Source organism: Lissotriton helveticus, chromosome 7 (assembly GCF_964261635.1).
Source record: "Lissotriton helveticus chromosome 7, aLisHel1.1, whole genome shotgun sequence".
Lineage (NCBI taxonomy): Eukaryota > Metazoa > Chordata > Amphibia > Caudata > Salamandridae > Lissotriton > Lissotriton helveticus.
The window spans coordinates 632,372,693-632,393,852 of record NC_136068.1 but is presented as its reverse complement, the minus strand read 5'-3'; the positions used below and the strand labels follow the sequence as shown (position 1 = coordinate 632,393,852).

Genomic DNA, 21,160 nt, shown 5'->3' with positions numbered 1-21,160 from the left:
ATATGAGGGAAAAGGGTATACAAAGCTCCAGAAGCACTTGAAAAAAGGCAGTGCAAGAGTTAAGGTGGGGCGTGGGAGTGGCTAGGCCCAAGCCAGGCCCTTTCTTTGTAAATGCACCGCCCCCTGTGCAGAGGAAATCGGCAGAGCTGGAGCAGAGTCAGGGGAGAGGAGCCAGGATGCAGGCAGAAGGACCCCCGTGCGGAGAAAATGCCTGAAAAACGCAGGTAAGGTAGGGGGTCGGCATAGGAGGCAAGCGCTGACAAAATTGAGCAAACCTTGACAGAAAAATCGTCGTAATTCAGCTCATTGGGCTGAAGATGTTACGGAACTCCGGTGGCGGCGGCCATCTTGTCGACGCGCTCGCGCGACTCCTAACAATGTTGTTTCTAATTGCAGTGTCTCTTTTGTGTTCAAATACATTGCTAATCAATTCAAAACCATTATTTTAATGAACACTTGTGTTGGCACTTGTTTTGCAGGCGAGAGGTCAGATACAGAATTGTTTGGTAACAGATAACGCTCTGTTTTCTGAAGAAAGGGCTCGATTTAAAGAATGGTGGACTTGTTACTCCGTCACACAAACATGACGGATGGCCTGTCAGAATTATTTTAAAAGTTATTATATTCTATGGCAATTGAAATAAGTAAGACGGAATACCTGTCGTGTTTGTGATGGACTAACCTGCACGGCAAACTCTAAACCACGCCCTAACCCTAAATTTGGACAAGGTTTCATCTGTGGAATTTTTTACCGTCACTGTCTCTTAGGTGAAGGTGTTTGCAGTGATGGATTCTCACCCATTGGTCACTTCCTCCAGAAACCTGAGATTTTTCAATTAAAACCCACTTCAAAATCAGACCAAAAAACATCATTAGATCACATAAACCTGCCCATCCAAGACTGACTACTTTAAGTAAAAACGAAATCAAAAAGGAAAATAAGTACAAAGATATTTAATTAGTTAGAGTGCCAATACAAATGGTCCAGGGCTTTCAGAAAGAAAACAGCACAGTTCTGTAAATAACAATTCCCTTTCCTGTAAATTATTGGTTGCGCAGATCATTGGTTGCATATGTCACAAACAATGTAGTATGTTTTTGATAAGTCTTAAAAGGCGTGTTTTTAGAATGGAACTGTTTATCCACATTCATTGGTGGTGGTGATGTGAGCTGCAGCCTCAGAGAGGTTCCGTGTGCCTGGGTGGACTGCTGCTCTTCTGGAACATTCTTCTGGTCGCCCCTCACTGCTTCTCTCTCTCTCTCTCTCTCTCCTCTCTTTGCCACAGCTGGACCCCCACGACCTGCAACCCACGGAGTGGAGCGAGATGACCCTGGATCTCAGTGGGGTGAGAACTGTGTGCGCTTCAGGCAGTCCAGCCACATGGACGCCAAGCTTTGGGTCCTGGTCCTATTCCCTGATCCCGCCCTGCTCTAGAAGGGCCCATTCCCTTAGCCTCTTAGCACCAGGGGTTATAGGTCATACATTGTCCATCAGCGTCTTCTTTTCTGTGCCCGCCCCTTTGTCGTCTAGTACTGGGGTGTCGGCCTCCAGGCCCCATCAGGGAGCCCCTAAGCCACTCAGTATGAGAGGTTGCAGGCTTTGCATCCCACATTGAAGGCTTCTGAACACCCTGTTCTAAAGGTCACTTCCGGCCGGTCAAGCCCTGGAGGCAGAGGATTCTTCCATCAGACCTCTGGGTCTGGCTAGTCCTGGAATTAACACGCTGTGACCTTGTCTCTAACACCTGAGCATATCCAGTCCTAGAGGTGGCAGGCTCTGTGATGATGGCCAGTCTCCTTGGGCGATCCAGTGCTGGGGTGCCAGGCTCTGTGTCCCTGTAGCAATTTCCTGAAACATCCAGTTCATAATGTACTATATAGCCTTCATACCGCACTTCCGGTGTTGCTCTTACCCAACATAATGGGGTGGAAGGCTGGATTGGTGATGCAAGGATTCAAACTCCTGGCCTGCACTTTATGGTATCGCAGTGCGTCTAGGAATACATTGGTACTATAAGTAGGTCTTACTTTCTTTTCCATCTGGTTAAACAAAAATCCCTTTAAGTTTCTACGTCGAATGTATATAACCCCAGCCAGACTCCACAGAATAGACCCTAACAGGACTCATCACTGCACCAGGTGTAATGCTCCAAATGCAGATTTCGCCCACCTGGCTTGGACCTGTCCCATAAATCACTGAGGTGTGTATGCACGGAGAGAACCTGCACGGCAATCAGTGCAACATACTAGTTTCCCTATGTTAGACTCATGTTTTGATTTGTTACCTTTGCCTCAAATTGTAAAGCACTCTGATATCCTCCAGGATCAAGTTCGCACTATATAAAACTTTATAAATAAATACTGTAGCACTTCAGTAGCGTTTCATAGCCCTCATGAGAGTGCCAAGCACTTCTATCGGCACCAGTTGCTTGTTTGCGCTTAACTATCCCAGCCATCTTGACAGCTAGGCTCGTTTGCTGATGTCACTCACAAGTAACTTCTTTTTCTTCCTCTATCTCTATACTCCCAGGTGGAGATATCACTCTCACTGCGGTTTGTGGCTCATGACCTACAGCCACCCAGTGCCATGTGGTCCACCCAGAGGGAGGTGTTTGGGGCACCCATCGCCAGCACCTCCAGGTGAGCACGAAGACTCCTCTCAAACATGTGTTGGCCCCAGGGAGGATGCAAGGGGATGGAAGAAGTGCAAGTGTGTACAGACATACAGAAATCAAAAAGGAAATTACTTTCAAACAGCTAGGGGGGATCTCCTGCCCACAAAAGGTCCTGATTACCAGCAGTGGGAACTTGGAACAGGGGAATCTCACATTCAGCTCACTTCCATTCAGGCAGACAACTTTTACTATTTAGGCTACAAAAATGTCAAAGTCTAAACATGATCAAGGCTTTTGTGTTATTATGATGAATTACCTCCACAAATTGTACAGAAGGACATGGTTGCACTGGCGACTGGGGTTAGGAAGGGTGGAGCATGAGGGAACTTGGGAGGAAAAAAGAAGAGAAGATCTATATACTCCTATGTACTCTGTAAGGATGTACAGGATGTGGGGAAGGTTGGAAAAATTGGAGACTCATTCATTCTCTTTTTTGGTGTGTGTTTTTGGTGTGTTTACGTGATTATGTTTGTACTTGTGTGTGTGTGTGTAGAGGGGTAGGTGCATACATTTATTTATGTGTGTGTGCCTTTGGTGTCTGTTTGTGTGACTGTGTGTTTGTGTGTGTATGTGCGTGTGTGTGTGTGTAATTGTGCATATGTTTGTGTGTGTGCATGTGTGTGTGTAGTGATAGGTGGGTGCGCATGTGTGTGTGTAGGGGTTATTTTAGTGAGGTTGATTGAGCTACCACTCCATAACCTGAAAACTGTTGTTCTTGATGGTCACAAGGTAAACATTGGTTTTATAAATCGGGGGCTATCCACCCTTCGTAACCATATTTTGCACCCTTAACACAACTTAAGTAGAAAGTTATTCAAAGTGAATGCATTTTCCAGCCATCAGATACCCACATTTTCCAGAATTTTTATTAATTATTATATGATCTGTAAATTGTTAATTCCTCAAACAGTCCGAAATCACAACAGTGAGGCAAAATCTCCAGCTGCTAGTTCTCCAGAATATTGGCTGCGCTCATCTTCTGTGATTGACCCGCTGGTCAAAGAAATGACAGGGTGGTGGAGAAGAACAATTGAAAGATAATGCAAATATATAAGGCATAGAGGGTCATCTTCCAACATCATACTGGGTTTTCATTCTAGGCAGACATGCTGTCAACAATCACAGTGAAGAGTTCTGATATAGATAACCTGCAAAACTGCCCTGATCAAGCAAACGACAACATCCAAGCCCTCCTTGACTGAGGAGAAACAGCAACTCTGATCCTCATCGACCTCGCAGCAGTCTCCCACTGCACACTGATCGAAAGACTCTACCACATTGGCATCCAAGGAGACGCGCTCAGATGGATCACCTACTTCCTCACCAGAAGACCCTAGAGGATCCACCTCCCACCTCCCACCTTTCACCTCTGAACCCAAGGAGATCAGCTACTGCATCCCCCAGGGTTCATCCCTCAGCCCCATGCTCTTCAACGCATATATGACCCCACTGGCCAACATCGTCAGATCCCACAGTCTCAACATAATTTCCTACGCAGACAACATCCAACTCATCCTCTCACTCACCCATGATCCCACCATCACGGGAACCAACTTCCACAGATGCATGACAAGGGTTTCTGACTGCATGAAGAACAACTTCCTGCAGCTCAACACAGACAAGACGGAAGTACTGATCTTTAGCCACAGCAGAAAAACATGGAACAACTCCTGGTGGACATCAGACCTAGGACCTGCATCCACTCCCTCCAACCATGCCAGAAACCTCGAAATCATCATTGACAACAAGTTCACAATGAAATCACAGATTAACGCCGCCTCCTCTTCCTGCTTCATCACTCTATGCATTCTATGTAAGATCTTCAAGTGGCTACTCCTACACACTAGGCGCACCATGAGACAGACCCTCACCACCACCAGCTGGACTATGGCACTGCCCACTACATAGTAATTGCCACGCACCTCCTACAGAGACTTCAGACCAAACAGAATTCGGCAGCTAGACTCATCCTTGACCTTTCCTGATGAACCCTCATCACACTCCACCTCAGGCAACTCCACTGTCTCCCCGTGCAGAAGAGATGCCAATACAAGCTGCCGACCCACGCACACAAGGTTCTACACAACCAAGGACCCGCCTACATTAACCACCGCCTGAACTTCCACCAACCGGTGAGAAGACTACACCTCACATCCCTCTCACTTGCCCATACTCCCTGCATCCATCAAAGCAGGAGTGGTGGGCTCTCCTTCTCCCACATCATTGCAAAGACCTGGAGCAGCCTCCCCACGCACCCCCCGACCATCACCTCACTTTCAGACTTCCAAATGGCTCTCAAGACCTGGCTGTTCGAATAAGCCTCAAGGCCCTTAAGTGAATGGATATCATACCAGGGGATTAGCTCTGCTTTATAAATCCTGATTGACTGAAGTACAGTATGGGAATCTGTAAATATGCAAGTGGTAAATCCACTGTTGTGTAAAGCTTCAATTGGAATCCATTACCTAAAACACCTGAGTCAGACCGGGTTATTCAACTAGTTTCATTTTCACTGCTCTCATATCAGAGCAGTGAATAACTGGGCTTTGAAGCAAGTGTTCTGGTGGACACTGATTCACTGCTGCTCATGGGCCTTTAGAAGCCTAAGGGAGGAGGTGGTAAGATAACGGACAGCCTGGCATCTCATTCACCTTCGCCAGGCCCCTGATAAGAAGTGGGTATCCCTTGGGCCAGGAACAACATACAATATGCCAGTTCCAGAATGAGGTAACCCAGATGTGAAACATTGTCTCTAGAATGTCCAGGCCAGCATTTTGTCTTGCTTTGCTGCCTCCATCCTCCCCCACCTCCATGCGAGCCATATACCACACACACACACACACATTCTCACTCACACACTTTTGTTTTCATTCATTCAGTGTCATTTTCACTTACTTTTACTCTCGCTCACTTTCAGCCCCCGTCTCACTCCCACATATTTTCACCCTGCCTCATTCTCATAATTTTACTCACTCTTACTCACTTCCCTTTTCACTGTCACTAATGGTCATACACATACACTCACTCATATACATAAAGGCATGCGCACACAAAAACACACTCTCTCTCCCACAGAAACACCATTTACATATTATTTTTCGTGCTGTCTTGGCTTCAGCTGCCTCTGCCAGCCTTCTTCAACTCTTCAGCCGCTGGTGCATGGACCATCGGGCAGGTACCCAGGTCCTTCCTGCCTCTGACTCTGAAGAAGGACACTGAAAGCTAACATCTACACCATTATTTACTGCTTAGTGAATACGATTGGATTGGTGTTCACCAAGAAGGCTTACATTTTTGGCTTCTTGCTTTTTCACCTCACCTTCTTCCATCTCATCACAGAGTGGGGTGACATCAGTGAGGTTATTGAAACCACCCACCGTTTAAAGAGATGAAGAGGGTGAGGTGACAGTGTGACGGATAGCCTTTAGCACTTCAGGGCCTAAGCCTGAAGAACCCAGGGCTATCTGTCTGTTTGCCACAGTGCAAACCTCTGTGTCCAGGGCTGGGAATGTCCAACCTTGGTACAATCACTTTGAAGGCAGGCACAGAGGCCTATATGGGCCTGCTCCAGCCACCAGACAAATTTGTTTGGAACTTCTTTTGACCCTCACAGTGAGGGCAGACATCTGTTTTTATTATACCAGCAGTGAGTAATAGGCTAATATTCACTATTGGTATACTGAAATAGAGGCAGAAATCAAGGAGGGTTGAGTGCTGGTAGCCATAAGGGTGGGATGCTACTGCTTGGAATGCAGAAGAACTGATGCAGGAAATTGAGCAAGTGCTTGTGGAGCTGCTGCCTGCTGTCTTTCTGTCAACCCTGGGTTTATGCCAGCCTGAAGCTAACTTGGGATTGCAGTCTACTTTACAGTAGGGTGAGGCAGAGATCTCTGCCTATGTGTGAAAAGTTAGTGTTAGTAACTTTACACTATTAAATATACTCTTAGATATCTCCAGCCCCTGATTTCGTGGGGTGATGACAAGTAACGTGTAAATCTAAACTTGAAAATGGTGAATAACACAGAAGTGTAGATTTACACATAAGTGCATGAGTAAATTTACGCATGAGTAAATCCTGAATGGAACCCAATATATATAATTGTAATTAATATATTGTAGTTATTTAAATATATAATACACATTTAATTTGCTGAATGAATGCGCTGTAACATTGTATTTCATAAGTTATTGGTTATCAATATTAATTTCAAACTATTTGCAATTTTATTTTATATTCAAATATATGTATTTTAAAAACAAATAATAATAAACAGCATCACTCTTCCCATACTTTACCATAGGCAATCTTCGCCCCAGTGTTGGAGACCTCTGCCAAGCTGGTGTCTACTTTGCACTCGTAAATTCAGTCTTAGATGTCTCCATGCCCTAGTTTCAAGGAGTGAAGGCATCTAAGTATACAGTTAGGTATAAATCTACACTTGGAAGTGGCGACTAGCAAAAAAAGTGTAGATTTTCACCTAGGTGCAAGAATACATTTACATTTGAGTAAATCTGCATGTTTTGAGTTACTTTTGTAAATAGAGTCCAGGGTGTGCGTGTGCGTGGGAGTGTGTGTGTGTGTGCGTGCAAACATGTGTGTGTCTGTATGTGCCTGTGTTTCTGTCCGACTTTTTCTTCAGTGCCTACAGCTGTAATGGCCACCATATAATCAAAAAGAGAGAACTATAGCAGTCTGTAGTAACCAGGCCTCCTGATACTGGGATCTGCTCCAGAAAGGTAGGCTCGCCTAGCCTCCTTTACTCTCTGGGTAAATGTGGTGAGCTGTAAAAGGCTTACTAAGGGCATTGGTAAAGGATGAGTTTAGCGAGTGTGCAAAAAAATTATAGTACTTGCAGCAAACATGTAAATGTCCGTCCAGAGCTCTTATGGCACAACACTTATATATTAACTTAAGAAGAAGGGCATATAAACATACTTACAGTACAACGGTGAGTCAGACGATACAAAGTATGCAGGAACGTACCAGCCGGGGCCCGTGCAGGTAAGAGCGGTGGGGTGGTGGGGCCGGGTGAGGGGGTATTTCGAAGGACGATGAGGGAAAAATTAATAATTATTTAATTTTCACTCTTCATTGTCTGTCGAAATCCCCCATCCCCTCCACCCGGCCCCACCGCTCTTACCTGCACGGGCGCGGCTGGAACGTACTCACTAAACAAAGCAGTGTAACGTGATCAAGAACCAGAGCCCCGGTATGAGTACTTTATAGAGTATTTATAGTCATGAAATGATCATGAATCTGGACAAAACCATCCAGCTAATACTGCAATACCTCAGCAATGCAGTTATAGAACCTTTGGAAGGGCAAAGTAATGTACACAAACTATACAATAATCACTAGCAGACCACGACCAGCACAATGCAAAATGGAGGCTTCGGAATGCTCCCGGGGCAAAATGATCTTACTATGTTACGCGCCAGTTAAGTTTTGCATTTGCCGCCTTAATGTTGTCAATACCTATAACAATACTGAAGAGAGCGCAAGCTATGACAAATGGCAGACAATGTGCCTGATAATCTGCATCAGCAGTGGATACTTGTAGCATTGGACTAATTGGGAAGCCATCCTCAGGTCTCTGATGAGGGACATAGATTGATTCACACATTGTGGAGGAATCCCTATACTCATTGGACTGGCTGGTGCCTCCCCGCAGTATCAGGTCAGCATCGGTCAATAGAGCCTTCAGCCAGGAAGAGAGCGGCATCACTCCAGTCTGCATTCTGTGAGTCCCCATCAAGAGAGCAGGGTGCCTGCTGTCTCTGGTCCAAAGGTGTCCTTGAAGTGGGTGTGTATAGGTTATTGGACAACAGCACGCTGACAGACAGAGGCACTGCTTCCTCCACATTCAAAGGGTCCAGCCAATCAGGTGGGGGCAGTTTCCCTCCTCAGAGAGGAGTCTTGGAATATCCCCTCCTACAGAATGAAATGTAGTGGTCAATACACCAGTTCAGATGACTATGTGCACCTAACAAGGGGATGCTTTTGCGGGATTGTGTGTGTCCTCCAGAAAGTCATCGAAAAGAACAGAAGTGGGGAAGGACAAAGGAGAAATGCCAGGGATGACACAGGTATGTGGGAACCTGCTTTCTTGCAAAGTAGCTATATGAAAATACTGAAGATCCTAATTTTTTCGTCTCTTTGTAGAACACTAGACAGTGTTCAGCAACTCTCCCATTAGCTTCTGTTTGTAGGGCTATAGAGAGATGGGAGATATGGGGACGAATTTCAAATTCCATTCAATCCTATGGGATTAATATTTTGGCAGATGGGATATCCATCACCTTTGTGACGGAGTTACCCGTCCACCAAGATCTAAATCAAGCCCTTAGTCCGGTTGTGAATATTTACCTTAGGAGTAGGTCCCGGATTGTGAGTAGCGGTGTGAAAAATTGACGTGATCTGCTTTTGCTTAACTATGCAAAATGTCAGGAAAATTAAGAGAAATTATGCTTTATTACGCAAAACTTAAATTTGTCATTTGGCGCTATATTTTAGTGCGAAATGCACCCTTGCATCCATTGTTGACACGAGAACACATTTCGAGCTAAAACGATTGTGTAAAAAGCACAATTGTCATGAACTACAGCTGCTCGTGGTCTGGCTGTTCACCTTGTTCCTGTTCGCCCATGCAATCATTTCCTCAAAAGATGGCATAATTGCAAAGAGTTGGACTATTGCATAATTTCAGGAATTTTGGGTAACAAGCGCAACACGAAATATCCTAAATTATGCAAATTACGCTGCTGTAATTTAAATTAGACTCATTGTGAGTGCCATGTTTACTGTATCCAGAGGATCTGCATAGCATACATAGAAAAGAAACTATAGACTGCTGTCAGCTAGCTCTGTTTGTGATCTGAGGTGGCACAAGAACAAGTATGGAAGATCCTAACTCCCTCTCTCTCTTTCTCTGTCCCTCCCTTCCACCACTCCAGGAGAGATGGGTCTCCGGTCCCCCACATTATCCAACGTTGCGTGGAGCAGGTTGAGAAGCGAGGGCTCGAGGAACTTGGAATATATCGTATTTCAGGTCTTGCAACCGATGTCCAGACCCTTAAAATGGCTTTCAATACAGGTAAAGCGGCAAATCTTATTGATAAGGGGGTTGCTTCTCGGAATCCATGGGAGTAAGTCTCTTACTGTAAGAGACCGGTTCTTAAATGAGGATTCGGCAAATATGAGTTACATACGTTAATGATATGCTGTTGACATGGCATTATTCTCTAAAAAAATTTGATAAGCTGACCGTCAGTGCTTACCACCATCACCAAGTGTTTTTTTCACGTGGTCATTGTAAATACTGTCAATTTGGCTTTCAAGCTATAAAAAGTTTGCCAAGGGTTTTCTTCTTAAAAAGAGAATTTAGAATAATTCTTGTATAAGCTGTCAAACCACTTTTGAGATGTATGTGTAGGTAGGTTTCTCAGGCTCAGGACTTGATTTTGGCTGTAAAATCCGTCAATTGAAAATCCTAATTGTGGAAAATATTAGAACGATCTAAAAAAAACTAAGATTTTGGGTATGCAATCGCTTCTCATATACATACATAACATATTGGTAACATTGAAGGCCTCAAGTTGTGGCTTTGGAACTTATATCAAAGGGTTTTCGACAGAGGTGGTAGGGAGAATATCCTGTGACAAAAAGAACGCAAATATATATTAGCATTGAAAAGCTTAGAACCATCGGGCTTCAATAAAGAACTGGATAGGCGTATTTTCTTCAGAATTGCTTAAGAGCAATACGTTCCAGTATAAAGAGAGCAAACCACTGTGAGGTTGAAATGTGTCCGGGATGCGAGTGTAAAATGGCGAGCTCTAATTAGGCGGATTTATTAAAAGATCCAGTAGATGGCGATAGAGCGCTAACTATATATTTTTAATTTGAATCGGTAGAGGACCCGTTTTAAAAGCTTTGTGTGATAATTAGTAATTTTCAATTAAGGCGGTTTCCTTTTTGGAAGTTAAAAACTGAGCAATGATTGGTTATTCGCTGTTGGAACCTGGGAAAGGATTGTCTATTTGCATAAACGGTTTTAAAAGAGTTACTGCTGTAATAGAAAGTAATTGATTAGCGGAAAGTTGCAGCCCTTAATATATGCAAAAACAGCTTTCGGGAATCATTCTAAGCATACATTTAATTTCTATCCAATAAGAGGAAGTTGGATGGCACCTAGGCACTTCTGCAATCATGTCCTAATCAGGGCCGGACTGGCCATAGCGGGCACAGGGCGTTTCCCCGGTAGGCTGCTGGGGTGGAGGCAGGTTTTGGGTCCCTGGGGAGCTATTTTTGTTACCGTGGGTCAGCAATAGTGGCCCCCTGTAACACAATCGGCCGAAACCGGCCCTCTCAAACTGCTCGGTTGCACTCCCCCCTCAACCCAAGGTGGGGGCCTGCTGAGTAGTTTGCCAGGGTCCTTTTTTGTTCCCAGTCCGGCCCTGGTCCTGATCCTTTTAGTAACTACTGATTTTGAAGACCGGCCCCAACTAGTACCTAAGTGTTACTTCAGTCATCAGAAATCCAGACTTGAACCTGGCATTGTTGAATGAACGTTACAAGAGCAGATGATGAAAATGTGTAATTCATTCCAAGAGCGGAAACACTGAAACTCTGAAACTCTTTAAGTAATGTGGCTCCTCAAAGAGGACACTTAATGCTTTTCATGGATCTCACAGGATGAGCCCCACGTAATGACACACATATAAAGAAAAACACCCTGGCATTAATGCAATTCAGCACATCATGTTTGGCAAACTGCGACAAGAGGCTCACTCACTCGTTTTAAAATGTACAACGGCCAAAAAAGAGATAGTCACTTACTCTGATAAGTCCCTTGCCCTCAACTCCAGAGTCCTTCACCATGACCACCTACTGTGACACTAAATGTTAAACAGAATGTTAGACCTGGCACCATTGGCAGGGGTCTTCCTTCCATTTTTGCTGTTGCCTCATGTATTTTTGCTGGTGTTAGATGCTTTGGGCACTGTGCCACTGCTATCCAGTGCCACAGTGCAAGTGCTCCCTACTGTAAAATTGATGTACTAATCAGTGGTTCCATGTTTGGCTATTTGGTTTACTTGTCAGACCCTAGTCTAATGCACTGCGTGTGCCCAGGGCGTGTAAATGCAAATGCTGCTGGTGGGCCTGCAGCACTGGTTGTGCCACCCACAGAAGCAGCCTTGTAAAATGTGTCTAGGGTCTGCCATTGCAGAGCCTGCGTGCAGTCTGGTACTGTCATGCTGAATGGGCAAGTGCACCCACTTCCCAGTCCCTAAACCTTCCCTTTTCTTCATATCAGTCCCCCCTATGGTAGGCCCAAGGTCAGGGTGCATTGTAAGTATAAGGTAGGACAAGCCCTGATGTGTGTGGCATGTCCTAATAGTGAATTACAGCCATTTTTGTTTTTCACTATTGCAAGGCTACCTCTTCTCCATAGGCCAGAATGGGCTGTTAGAGTTATGACATTTTATAATCCTAACTGTCTCTTAGAACATGGTAGGAATTCGAGTTTAGTATGCCTGATCTCGGAATAATAAAATACATCTTTTAGTAAAGTTTATTTTAATATTGTGTATTTGCAAATACCACTTTTAGAAAGTAGGTATTTGCTTGTCTAATCATTCAAACCTGCCTCTGCTAGGTTGTGTATTCCTATGTCTGGTTTTGTGAGTGAAAGGGCTGGGGAATTCCAGGAGACAGGCTGAGTCACCCGGTGGTGAATAGAGAGAGCTGCAACTAGATGGGAGGAAGGAGTTGCACCTGAACCTTGAATAGGGCTGTGCCTGCCTTCCACAATGCTGGGTCCACCCCTGGGGAGCAGCTGATGTGCATGCCCTGCACTGTGAAAGGAAAGGAGACGTCTGGTAAACAGAGTGCTTCAGAACTGGTTTGGGCTGGACAAAGGCCCCTCTCCCCTCAGAGAACAAAGGATTTGGGGGTATAAATATTGGGACCCTGATCCCATGAAATTAGATCACTTTTGGACTACAAGAAGAAACCTTTACTGAGGAGAGGAACCTGAAGAAACTGAGGAGAGATTATTCCCAAGCTGAAGTGCTGCTTGGGGGATTGGCCTGCAGTGGTTGCCTTACTGCCAAAGGAAGGAGAAAGGTACTTTGTATACTTTGCTTTCAACTTGTGAAGGATCTCCAAGGGCTTGGAAAAGAGCTTGCCTCCTGCTGAAGTCTCAGGGACAACAGACTTCACCCCCCCCAGCTTCCCAGAGTTCTTTGGAAGTGCCTGCTGCTGTTTTGGGCCTTCTGAGGGACTGCGTGTCGCAAGGAGCTGGAAGCGCGACTCAGCAAGAAAAGTGTGTCGCCGTGGCTGTGCCTGCCATCGCAACTCCGAAGGAGGGTGTCGCCGCTGGAAAAGTCACACTGCACCGCATCAGAGAGAAGCGTGCCGCAACGAAGAGGAAGCGTGTCGCCGTCGCTGCTGCTGCCGTCGCAACTCTGAAGGAGGGTGTCGCCGCTGTAGTTCTGGCACTTCACCCCCCAGCTCCCCAGAGTTCTTTGGAAGTGCCTGCTGCTGTTTTGGGCCTTCTGAAGGACTGCGGGTCGCAAGGAGCTGGAAGGGCGATTCAACGAGAAAAAGCGTGTCGCCGTCGCTGAGCCTGCCGTCGCAACTCTGAAGGAGGGTGTCGCCGCTGGAACTGTCGCCCTGCACCGTATCAGAGAGAAGTATGCCGCAACGAAGAGGAAGCGTGTCGCCGTCGCTGCTGCTGCCGTCGCAACTCCGAAGGAGGGTGTCGCCGCTGTAGTTGTCGCAGTGCACCGCATCAGGAGAAGAATCTCGCAACTAGGTCGGAGCGTGTCGCTGTGCCTGCCGTCGCAACTCCGTAGGAGGGTGTTGCCGCTGGAACTGTCGCATTGCACCACATCAAGCAAGAGCACCTCACATCCCCGAGAAGCGCACCCCAATCGGAGCTGCTGCCATCGCATCTTGGAGGTCGCCGCTGTAGTTGTTGCATTGAGCGGAAGCTTCACGCATCGTGGGAGAAGAGCGTCACCGCTGGAGCTGCTGTTGTCGTATCGTAAGGGTGTCGCCGCTGCAGTCCACGCATCAAACTGAGAACTTCTCGCATCCCCGAGAAGCGTGCCGCATCTGGAAGATCTTCACGTCTTTATTTCTTTGTATGTGAACTTTGCCGCATTTCCCATCGCTGCGACATTGATTGTCGTGGAAGCGCAATGCAGTCTAAGGTACATTGACGCAGAGTGTTGCATCTAAGAACTGAACTGAACTAAGCTTAAATCTACCATCTTAAAGTAATCATAGTGTGTATTTTTGTCGTTTATTGTCTTGTGGTAACTCTATATAAAGTCTACTTATTTTTTATATAAAACCTGTGTGGTGTCCATTTGTAGTGTTGTCACTGGGTTACTGTATGTGGTCACAACTGCTTAACTTACAACGCCTTTGAAGTAAAGCCCTTCTGCTCGTGCCAAGCTACCTAGAGGGTGAGCAGGGGTTATTTTAGGAGTGTAATCCCCTTATCCTGATTAGAGGAGAGGGTCCCTTTTTGTCACAAGTACCCACCTGTGTCAATTAGAGACCCCCAAATCTCACACAGAACCTATGTGTCAGCAACGACTAAAGCTCACAGTTTTGGCAAGAAGCATATGGGTTTGTTCAGGGGCAAAATGAAAGTATTGGAGTGGAAAAGAAAAATACCTTTCCAAAACCTTAGGAGGTACCCTCCCCCAACATCTCAACACTAAAAGTTTAATGACACCATCGTCAATTCACTTGTCCAATTCTATTCCATTCTCCAAGATCATTAGCACTGTCTGTCTGTCTTATCACCATTAACTCATGCAATCTCATTGGCTATGCAGCTCCTTTAAACCGATCACCTACCCATGACCTTAGGCCGAGCAGATCCTAAAACTGACTTTACAATGGGTCACTAAGAGGTCCTATATTCATATCCTTAAATTTCAAGTCAAAAGCATTGATCAATATCTTAATAAAGGCTCTGAAAAACCCTAAGCTAATCCATGCCACCAACACAGTTCCTGTTTACATTTCACCTTCATTTTAATTTCACCCTTCTTTAACTAAGAGTACTTTCTTTTCCCAGTCGTTTTTCTGCATTTTTGTTTTTTAAAATGTGTAATAAGCCAGCCCATTTTACAAGAGTCCCACCCTTTTTGCCCCCACTTGGACTACTAGATGCTGATTTTCGACTCTGACAGTGCGCTGAAATCTGCTCACCAGGCCGCAGTGCCAGTGCTCTCTCCCTAAAACAGACAGATGTGAATTGGCACCAGCAATGGGCTAGGACTTTAACACCCCTTATAAGCTCCTTGTATAGGGTACCATTGGTAACCAGGGCATGGGTGTTAAAGAGGTCACCAGGGCCTGAATCACTGTTTGTGCCACCCTGGGTGACCCAAGTAAACAGATGACGTCAGTTCTGCAATTGCAGACTGCAGGAGCAGTATAAACTGCTCAAAACAGACTTGCCCTCACCACGTGTGGCAAAGTTAATGCATTATTTTTTAATATATGCCAGTCACCCCTAAGGAAGGCCTCCTGAGCCCAGGAGGCAGGGTGCATTATATTAAAGGGAAGGACATATAAGTGCAGCCTTATATGTCCTTATAATAGCCTTTTTTCACTAAGGGCTGAGCAGCATTCCTTAGGATCAAAGCAAAAAACAAGGATAACATGGGATGGCACCAGGGCAAACTTGAGGTCACAAGCTGCATTATGGTACCACTGAAATATGTCATGTTTGGTATCAACCAACGTGCCTCATCACACCTGACATGATTCTCGTGTCAAGGTTGATGTGGCATGCAGCCAGGTGCCTACCTTAGAGGTTTCTCACATGGTTGCCTCAGCCTTTACAGTGCTCTGGCTGGCAGCCCGCAACTGATGCCACGATAACAGAAATCTGACCCCTGCCAGGAGATATGATCTCTCCCAGGAGTGATAAACAATGACCTGGATGGGTAGGAGGTCACACCTCCCTCCCTGACAGGATGGCAAGTGAAGTGGCACATGACGGTGGTGAGCTCCAAAGTTTACACCACCTGTGATATACAACTAGGCTAAATTGAACCTGTGTAGACAGAATCTGGGTTGAGGGCAGTTTCGTATGCTCATCTGGACAAGTTGAGGCCCGGGCTTTTGGAGCCCTTTTTCTTCCCCACATCTTTCTAAAATCCTCCATCTGCATATCTCACGTCATCGCTTTCCTGTTCGGCTTTCACTCTCTCCTTGTTTATGTTTTCCCTTTCATCAGTGCAGGATCTGATGGGGACCCAGCCACAGCTAGTAGAATGCATTGACCCAAATCTAGGCCAGGTACTATTTACTACAACTTATCTGCTTTCCTTTCAGAGGAGCTACCTGTAGGGGGGTTTCTTATTTTCGCTTTAAGCTTGGATCAACACAAAGACCTCACTTAGACGACTACCAGCCCTCTTTCTGTTGGTGTCTCATCCCGACTGTGAGCTATCTGACTCCAAAAGCTAGATGCCAATTCACCTTTTTCGATATCCCTACATAGGCGCTTAGAAAAACTACGATTTGATGTCAGGATTTTGACTTAATGTATGAGAGATATGCAGGCACAATAAGGATGCCTGATGTGTCTCTTCGTACTAGTAATTACTTTAAGAATTATTTAAATTGTACTTTTATTAACATTTTTTTTGTAGCACTACTTATCCTAGGGCAAGGGTAGGGTGTTAGAACACTTTATATTACACACATATTACCCAAGGAATTATAGAAGAGTGTAAATCAATGTACAATTGGTGTTACATAAGAGAATGAGGGTTACAAGGTGTAGGAGTCACACATCCTTCATCCTGGTAGCCGTTGTATGTTAATAATGCTTGTTTTGGTGAAGAACAAAGCCCAGCTTTAACACATAATACAGTAGTTGGGGGGGCCTATACAAAAAATGTTCTATTACTGTCCAAATGAAGCCTATTAGCAATCCAAGAATAACAAAAGATTGGCAAAAACTATAGGGTTCTAAATCTATGCCTTGCAGTGTGAATGCAAAGTCTGAATTCCGGTTCTTGCCTCCCTGCACTAAAGCAGCAGGATTGTAACTTAAAAACTTGAAGTAACAAGAGGTGTGCTTTACAGCAGGTCCATTAATCCTCTGTGCTACTTTATAGTGAGTCACACCTGGTATTAGACAAAACACAAATCTTTGCACAAGGTGGGTTAACAAACACATTTTCCTTACCATTATTAGTATTCTTCATTCATCTCACACAGGGCCTCAAACACAATGTGGGGTACAGAAAGACTCCTCTCTTTTATTTCAGGCCAGGTCGCTGTGAAGCTTGACTCTTCCTAAGCACAAGTCACTCCGTTTCTGGAGGACTGGACACACACTGCGCAGGATTCTGTTGAGTGCTAGAAATGGAAAAACAGAAGTGCAGGTACTTTGCACCAGAGTACCTGCTTGTTTCTGAGAAGTGCCGGTACTCTCCAATTAAAAGTATAGCATTTCTCTTGAGAAGTGCCAGTACTCTCCCTCCCAAAATAAAAAAGTGCTGGTACTCCGTACCCGACAGTACCGTCGCATTTAAAGCACTGATTCTGTTCAAACAGGGCCATCGTTAGAAGCGTTTTCACACACTGAATGAGAATGGCACCCCTGTAATAAAGCATGACGTGCATGACGTGTCCTTGCGCTTTAATGTAACTATTTATGTCATCATGGCCGGACTGGGAACCAAAACCGTCCCTGGCAAAGTGCTGCCCCCCCCCCGAGGGGTTGTGGGTGCCGCCGAGCTCTTTGCTCAGCAACTAAAAGAAGAGGAGGCTGGGGGGTTGTGAATGTTTAATGCATTGTGTAGTTATTAAGTACAGCAGCCCCGCCAGGAGCAGCCCGCCTGCTGCTCAGCCCATGCTCCAGCTGTCACACTTCACCTCACAGGCACCCAAATATTCAATTCAGCATCATCACACCAACATTGCATGCAGCACACAGCACATTCACATTGGGCTGAGCTGGTAGAGAGATAGAGATAATAACAGGATATTAACATGGACAAGATACTACACATTGTGCTGTAGTGTTCTTTGACAAGATGAGTCTTCAGCTCTCCTAAAGTGAAGCAGCGTTTAGGCAGTCCTCGTAGATATGGGGATGTTGCTCCAGATCTTCAGTGCATAAATTGAAAAAGCCTGTTTTCTTGTTCTTCTTTTTTTTTTACACTTCTTAGTCTGCAGTCTGATGTTGTCCTGGGTGTGGGTATGCCAAGAACCACCAGATGTGGTGAACTAGTCTGCAAGATAAGTGATGGTGCTGAGCATGACGTTTTTGTAAACAATGCAGCTGGTTTTGACAATGGTGAGGACTGGCAAGGGGAGCAAATCAAGTTCCATCAGGATGGGGGTGATGTGATCATATTTCTTCAGGCCCAGGATGAGACGTGCTACAGTGTGTAGGATGCCCCTAAGAGGTGTAAGTGTGAAGTCTGGGAGGTTATATATTAGGGCCTTACCACAGTCCAGATGTTAACGTTCAACGCAATTCTGAAGTCACTTTCTGGAAGAAACTGATTAACTTTCTTTAGGAGCGGGAGTTGGTAGCAGGCTGTTTTTGTTTTTTAGGCAGTGTGTTCTTTGAGGGATAGGTTGGTGTCCAGGTGAACCCACATGATTTCTCATTCGGTGAGACTTGTGGTTCGAAGCTGGCAAGGTTAGTATTGTTGAAGCAGGTATGCACTGTATCTTCTTTGTTGTTCTAGATGAACATTAGGAATTCTATCTTGGTTGGGTTGAGCTTCAAGTGGGTGCTGAACATTCAGGTATGGATGATGTGCAAGCAGTCTTTGAGGGGTTGGGTGTCTGCAGCAGAGGGAAGTGTGAAATGATATATACTGCAGCGTGATTTTGTGAGCGCAGAGCAATGAGATTGGTGGGAAAACATTATCGGTACAAGAAGCTCCATTCCTCCGGTGCAAAATTTTACACTATATAGCATTTTGCATTTTCTCTTTCATTTCTTTAAGCAGGTTTTATTTCACTTCTTTATTAGTAACTTATTTTTTTTTGCCGACCACAGTACAACTAGGCCGCACGGTTGCTGTTCTGCTGCTTGTTTCATATGCATGGGGGCGCTTTACATGTGGCAAATGCTTCAAAACAGGGCAAGATTTTTTTTTCTTCTTTTTGATTTGCATACATAACCTCAACGTATGTAGATGCGAAGTTAAAAATAATACAGCTTTACTTATCTGGATGTGCTATGTGCTTACATTCACCATATTGCAGTAGTCAATATTCGGGATACCATATTTTTGCTGTCTATATTCTCACATACAACCCACCGAAAGTAAATGGTGATGATTTATTTTACCAGTTTTGTGAACATTGTGGTCTAGTCGTGATGTCTGTGTCCATTTGGCTGTTAATGAACTCAGTGTTAAAGCCTGTACCAGAGATTCACTACCTACTTATATTCTTATATATGACATGCAAACTAGCAAGGTACATAGATGTGAAGCAAGAATGTACTTACTTTCAGGATGTTGATATTCTTGATACAATATTTTTGTGCAGGGTATTTAAAACTCAATATTCTGTTAGTACACGCTATTTTTATTTCTATTTAAACAGGGCCAAGAACTTAGCTGGGTTCTTGCAATATGGGTTTGATGGAGGTGCTAGAGCAAGTGCAGAGATGGCTCAGTCTAAAAAAAGTTTTTTTGACTGGTCAAATATAAACCAGTGGCATGTGTTCACTACCAGTAGAAGGTTAATATGAGCTTCTCTCCCCTAATGAACCGTGCACAGGTATCACTACTATACCAACTTGTTTATAGTCACCATTTCATCAGCTAGTCTTGAGACTGAGACAACACTGCGCTTACTACAAGGTCCTCTTTAAACCCATTAAATGGTCAGAGTGGAAATGTTGCAAAGGGTTGCAAATCTACAATATCTTATGCTCTAAACATAACTGTCAGTCACCAACTGAACTTGCAATCTTGTTATTGGCTCAGTCAAACTCTCTCTCTCTCTCTCTCTCTCTCCCCTCCCTCTCTCTCTCTCTCTCTCTCTCTCTCTCCCCTCCCTCTCTCTCTACCTCTTTATCTCCGTCTCTCTCTGTCTCTCTCACTTTAACTCTGTCTTCTCTCTCTATTTCTCTTTGTGCCTCTCCCCCCCCTCTCTCTTTCTCTCCTTCTCTTGCTTTGACCAATTCAAGCTTGTGACTCTGTTGTAGCTTGTTATGGTCGAGGGTCGGTCACGTCCTTGGCTCCGCGCTCTCACATATGGTGGTGGCACCTATGACACGGGTCTCTCCTGACTTACCTGGGTGAGCCCTGTAATTACCTGTGTGCTGAGGATGGGGCAGTTCTTGACTCCTCAGTCCCAGATATTGTGATAAAATCTGTGGATCATGGACGAGTCGTGTTACCTTATTGTCATGTGGCAAAGAGCCCTGCTCAAGCTAAGAAAGCTGGCAGCAGCGTCTCCTGCCTCTGACCCCACCCCCAGGCCGCCTCCATCAATAGGAGGTAAGGATAATGGCTAAAGGGTAGGTCCGGTCTGGACGGTTCTTTTCTTCCTCTAGTCTTGTATGCTTGGTCATCCTCTGTCTGTGGGCCATGAAGGCCAAGAGCCCACGCGGCACCAGAGCAGTGCTGTGGTGCTAGGATAAGTCTCAGCTAAACTGCAGTACTGAGAGAACATAGCTTCACGTGCACCAAGTGTACAATAGTGCCGCAAAGCTCTCAGTTCCTGTCGCTGGCAGCCAGCCTGTCCTGGCGACGCACACACACCGCATGTGTCAGATGATGTCAGATGATGAGTCTCAGCAGGAGATACTTCAGGTGACTACATCTGTTGCTTATGCCTCCAGATGACCCTGGGCTTTTCACCCTTCTGCTAATTGGTTAAGAATAAAAAGCCCAATGAAGTGGACAGGCTATAAAAGTGAAATGTTAGATTAATAACTGAAATTCATACAGAACCAGTGATAGTCGAAAAATCCCATTCTATGAAAGATATCAATGCCGGAGAACCAGGTTGCATGTAAGTAACTTGCTTTCTCTGCTAAGAACGCCAATGAGAGAAACACCAGTGGAGACCCAGCCTTTAGGTGGAGACTTAAAACCAGCAACATCTAAATCTGCTCGCCTCAAATATCTGTTACTCCAGCAGAGACTTTAGGCCTAATGTTGAAAGTTGTCCACGCTAAGCTAGGAAAATGACAAAGTCTTCTACCATCTTCCAGCGTTGGATTTGCAAACACAATCCACGCCAACCAAAAATAATGAGAAAGGTATTTTATCATTCCAGGCAGCTCCTATAAGATTAGTTTTTCTGAAACTTCAGTCATGGACCCAACGCTCTTGCCCCCGAACTCTGTTCCGGTCTTCATATACTCTTGCACCAGAAGAAAAAACAAGCCCCCTACACTAAGAAACATAAAATCTCGGAGCTCCGCCCACTGCTTACGCAGTGCGATGGAGTCCTCGAC

The 21,160-nt window shown here is 45.1% G+C and overlaps 1 protein-coding gene across 1 annotated transcript in view; it reads left to right on the top strand.

Moving 5' to 3' along the window:
* The window catches only part of LOC144768868 (active breakpoint cluster region-related protein-like), a 276,177-nt gene that overhangs the window by 178,923 nt on the left and 76,094 nt on the right, over positions 1-21,160 (top strand). The window contains exons 17-19 of the mRNA XM_078652876.1: positions 1,287-1,346; positions 2,531-2,640; positions 9,630-9,769. Coding sequence (XP_078509002.1) covers positions 1,287-1,346; positions 2,531-2,640; positions 9,630-9,769 — 310 coding nt within the window. The remainder of the gene's footprint in view (positions 1-1,286; positions 1,347-2,530; positions 2,641-9,629; positions 9,770-21,160) is intronic.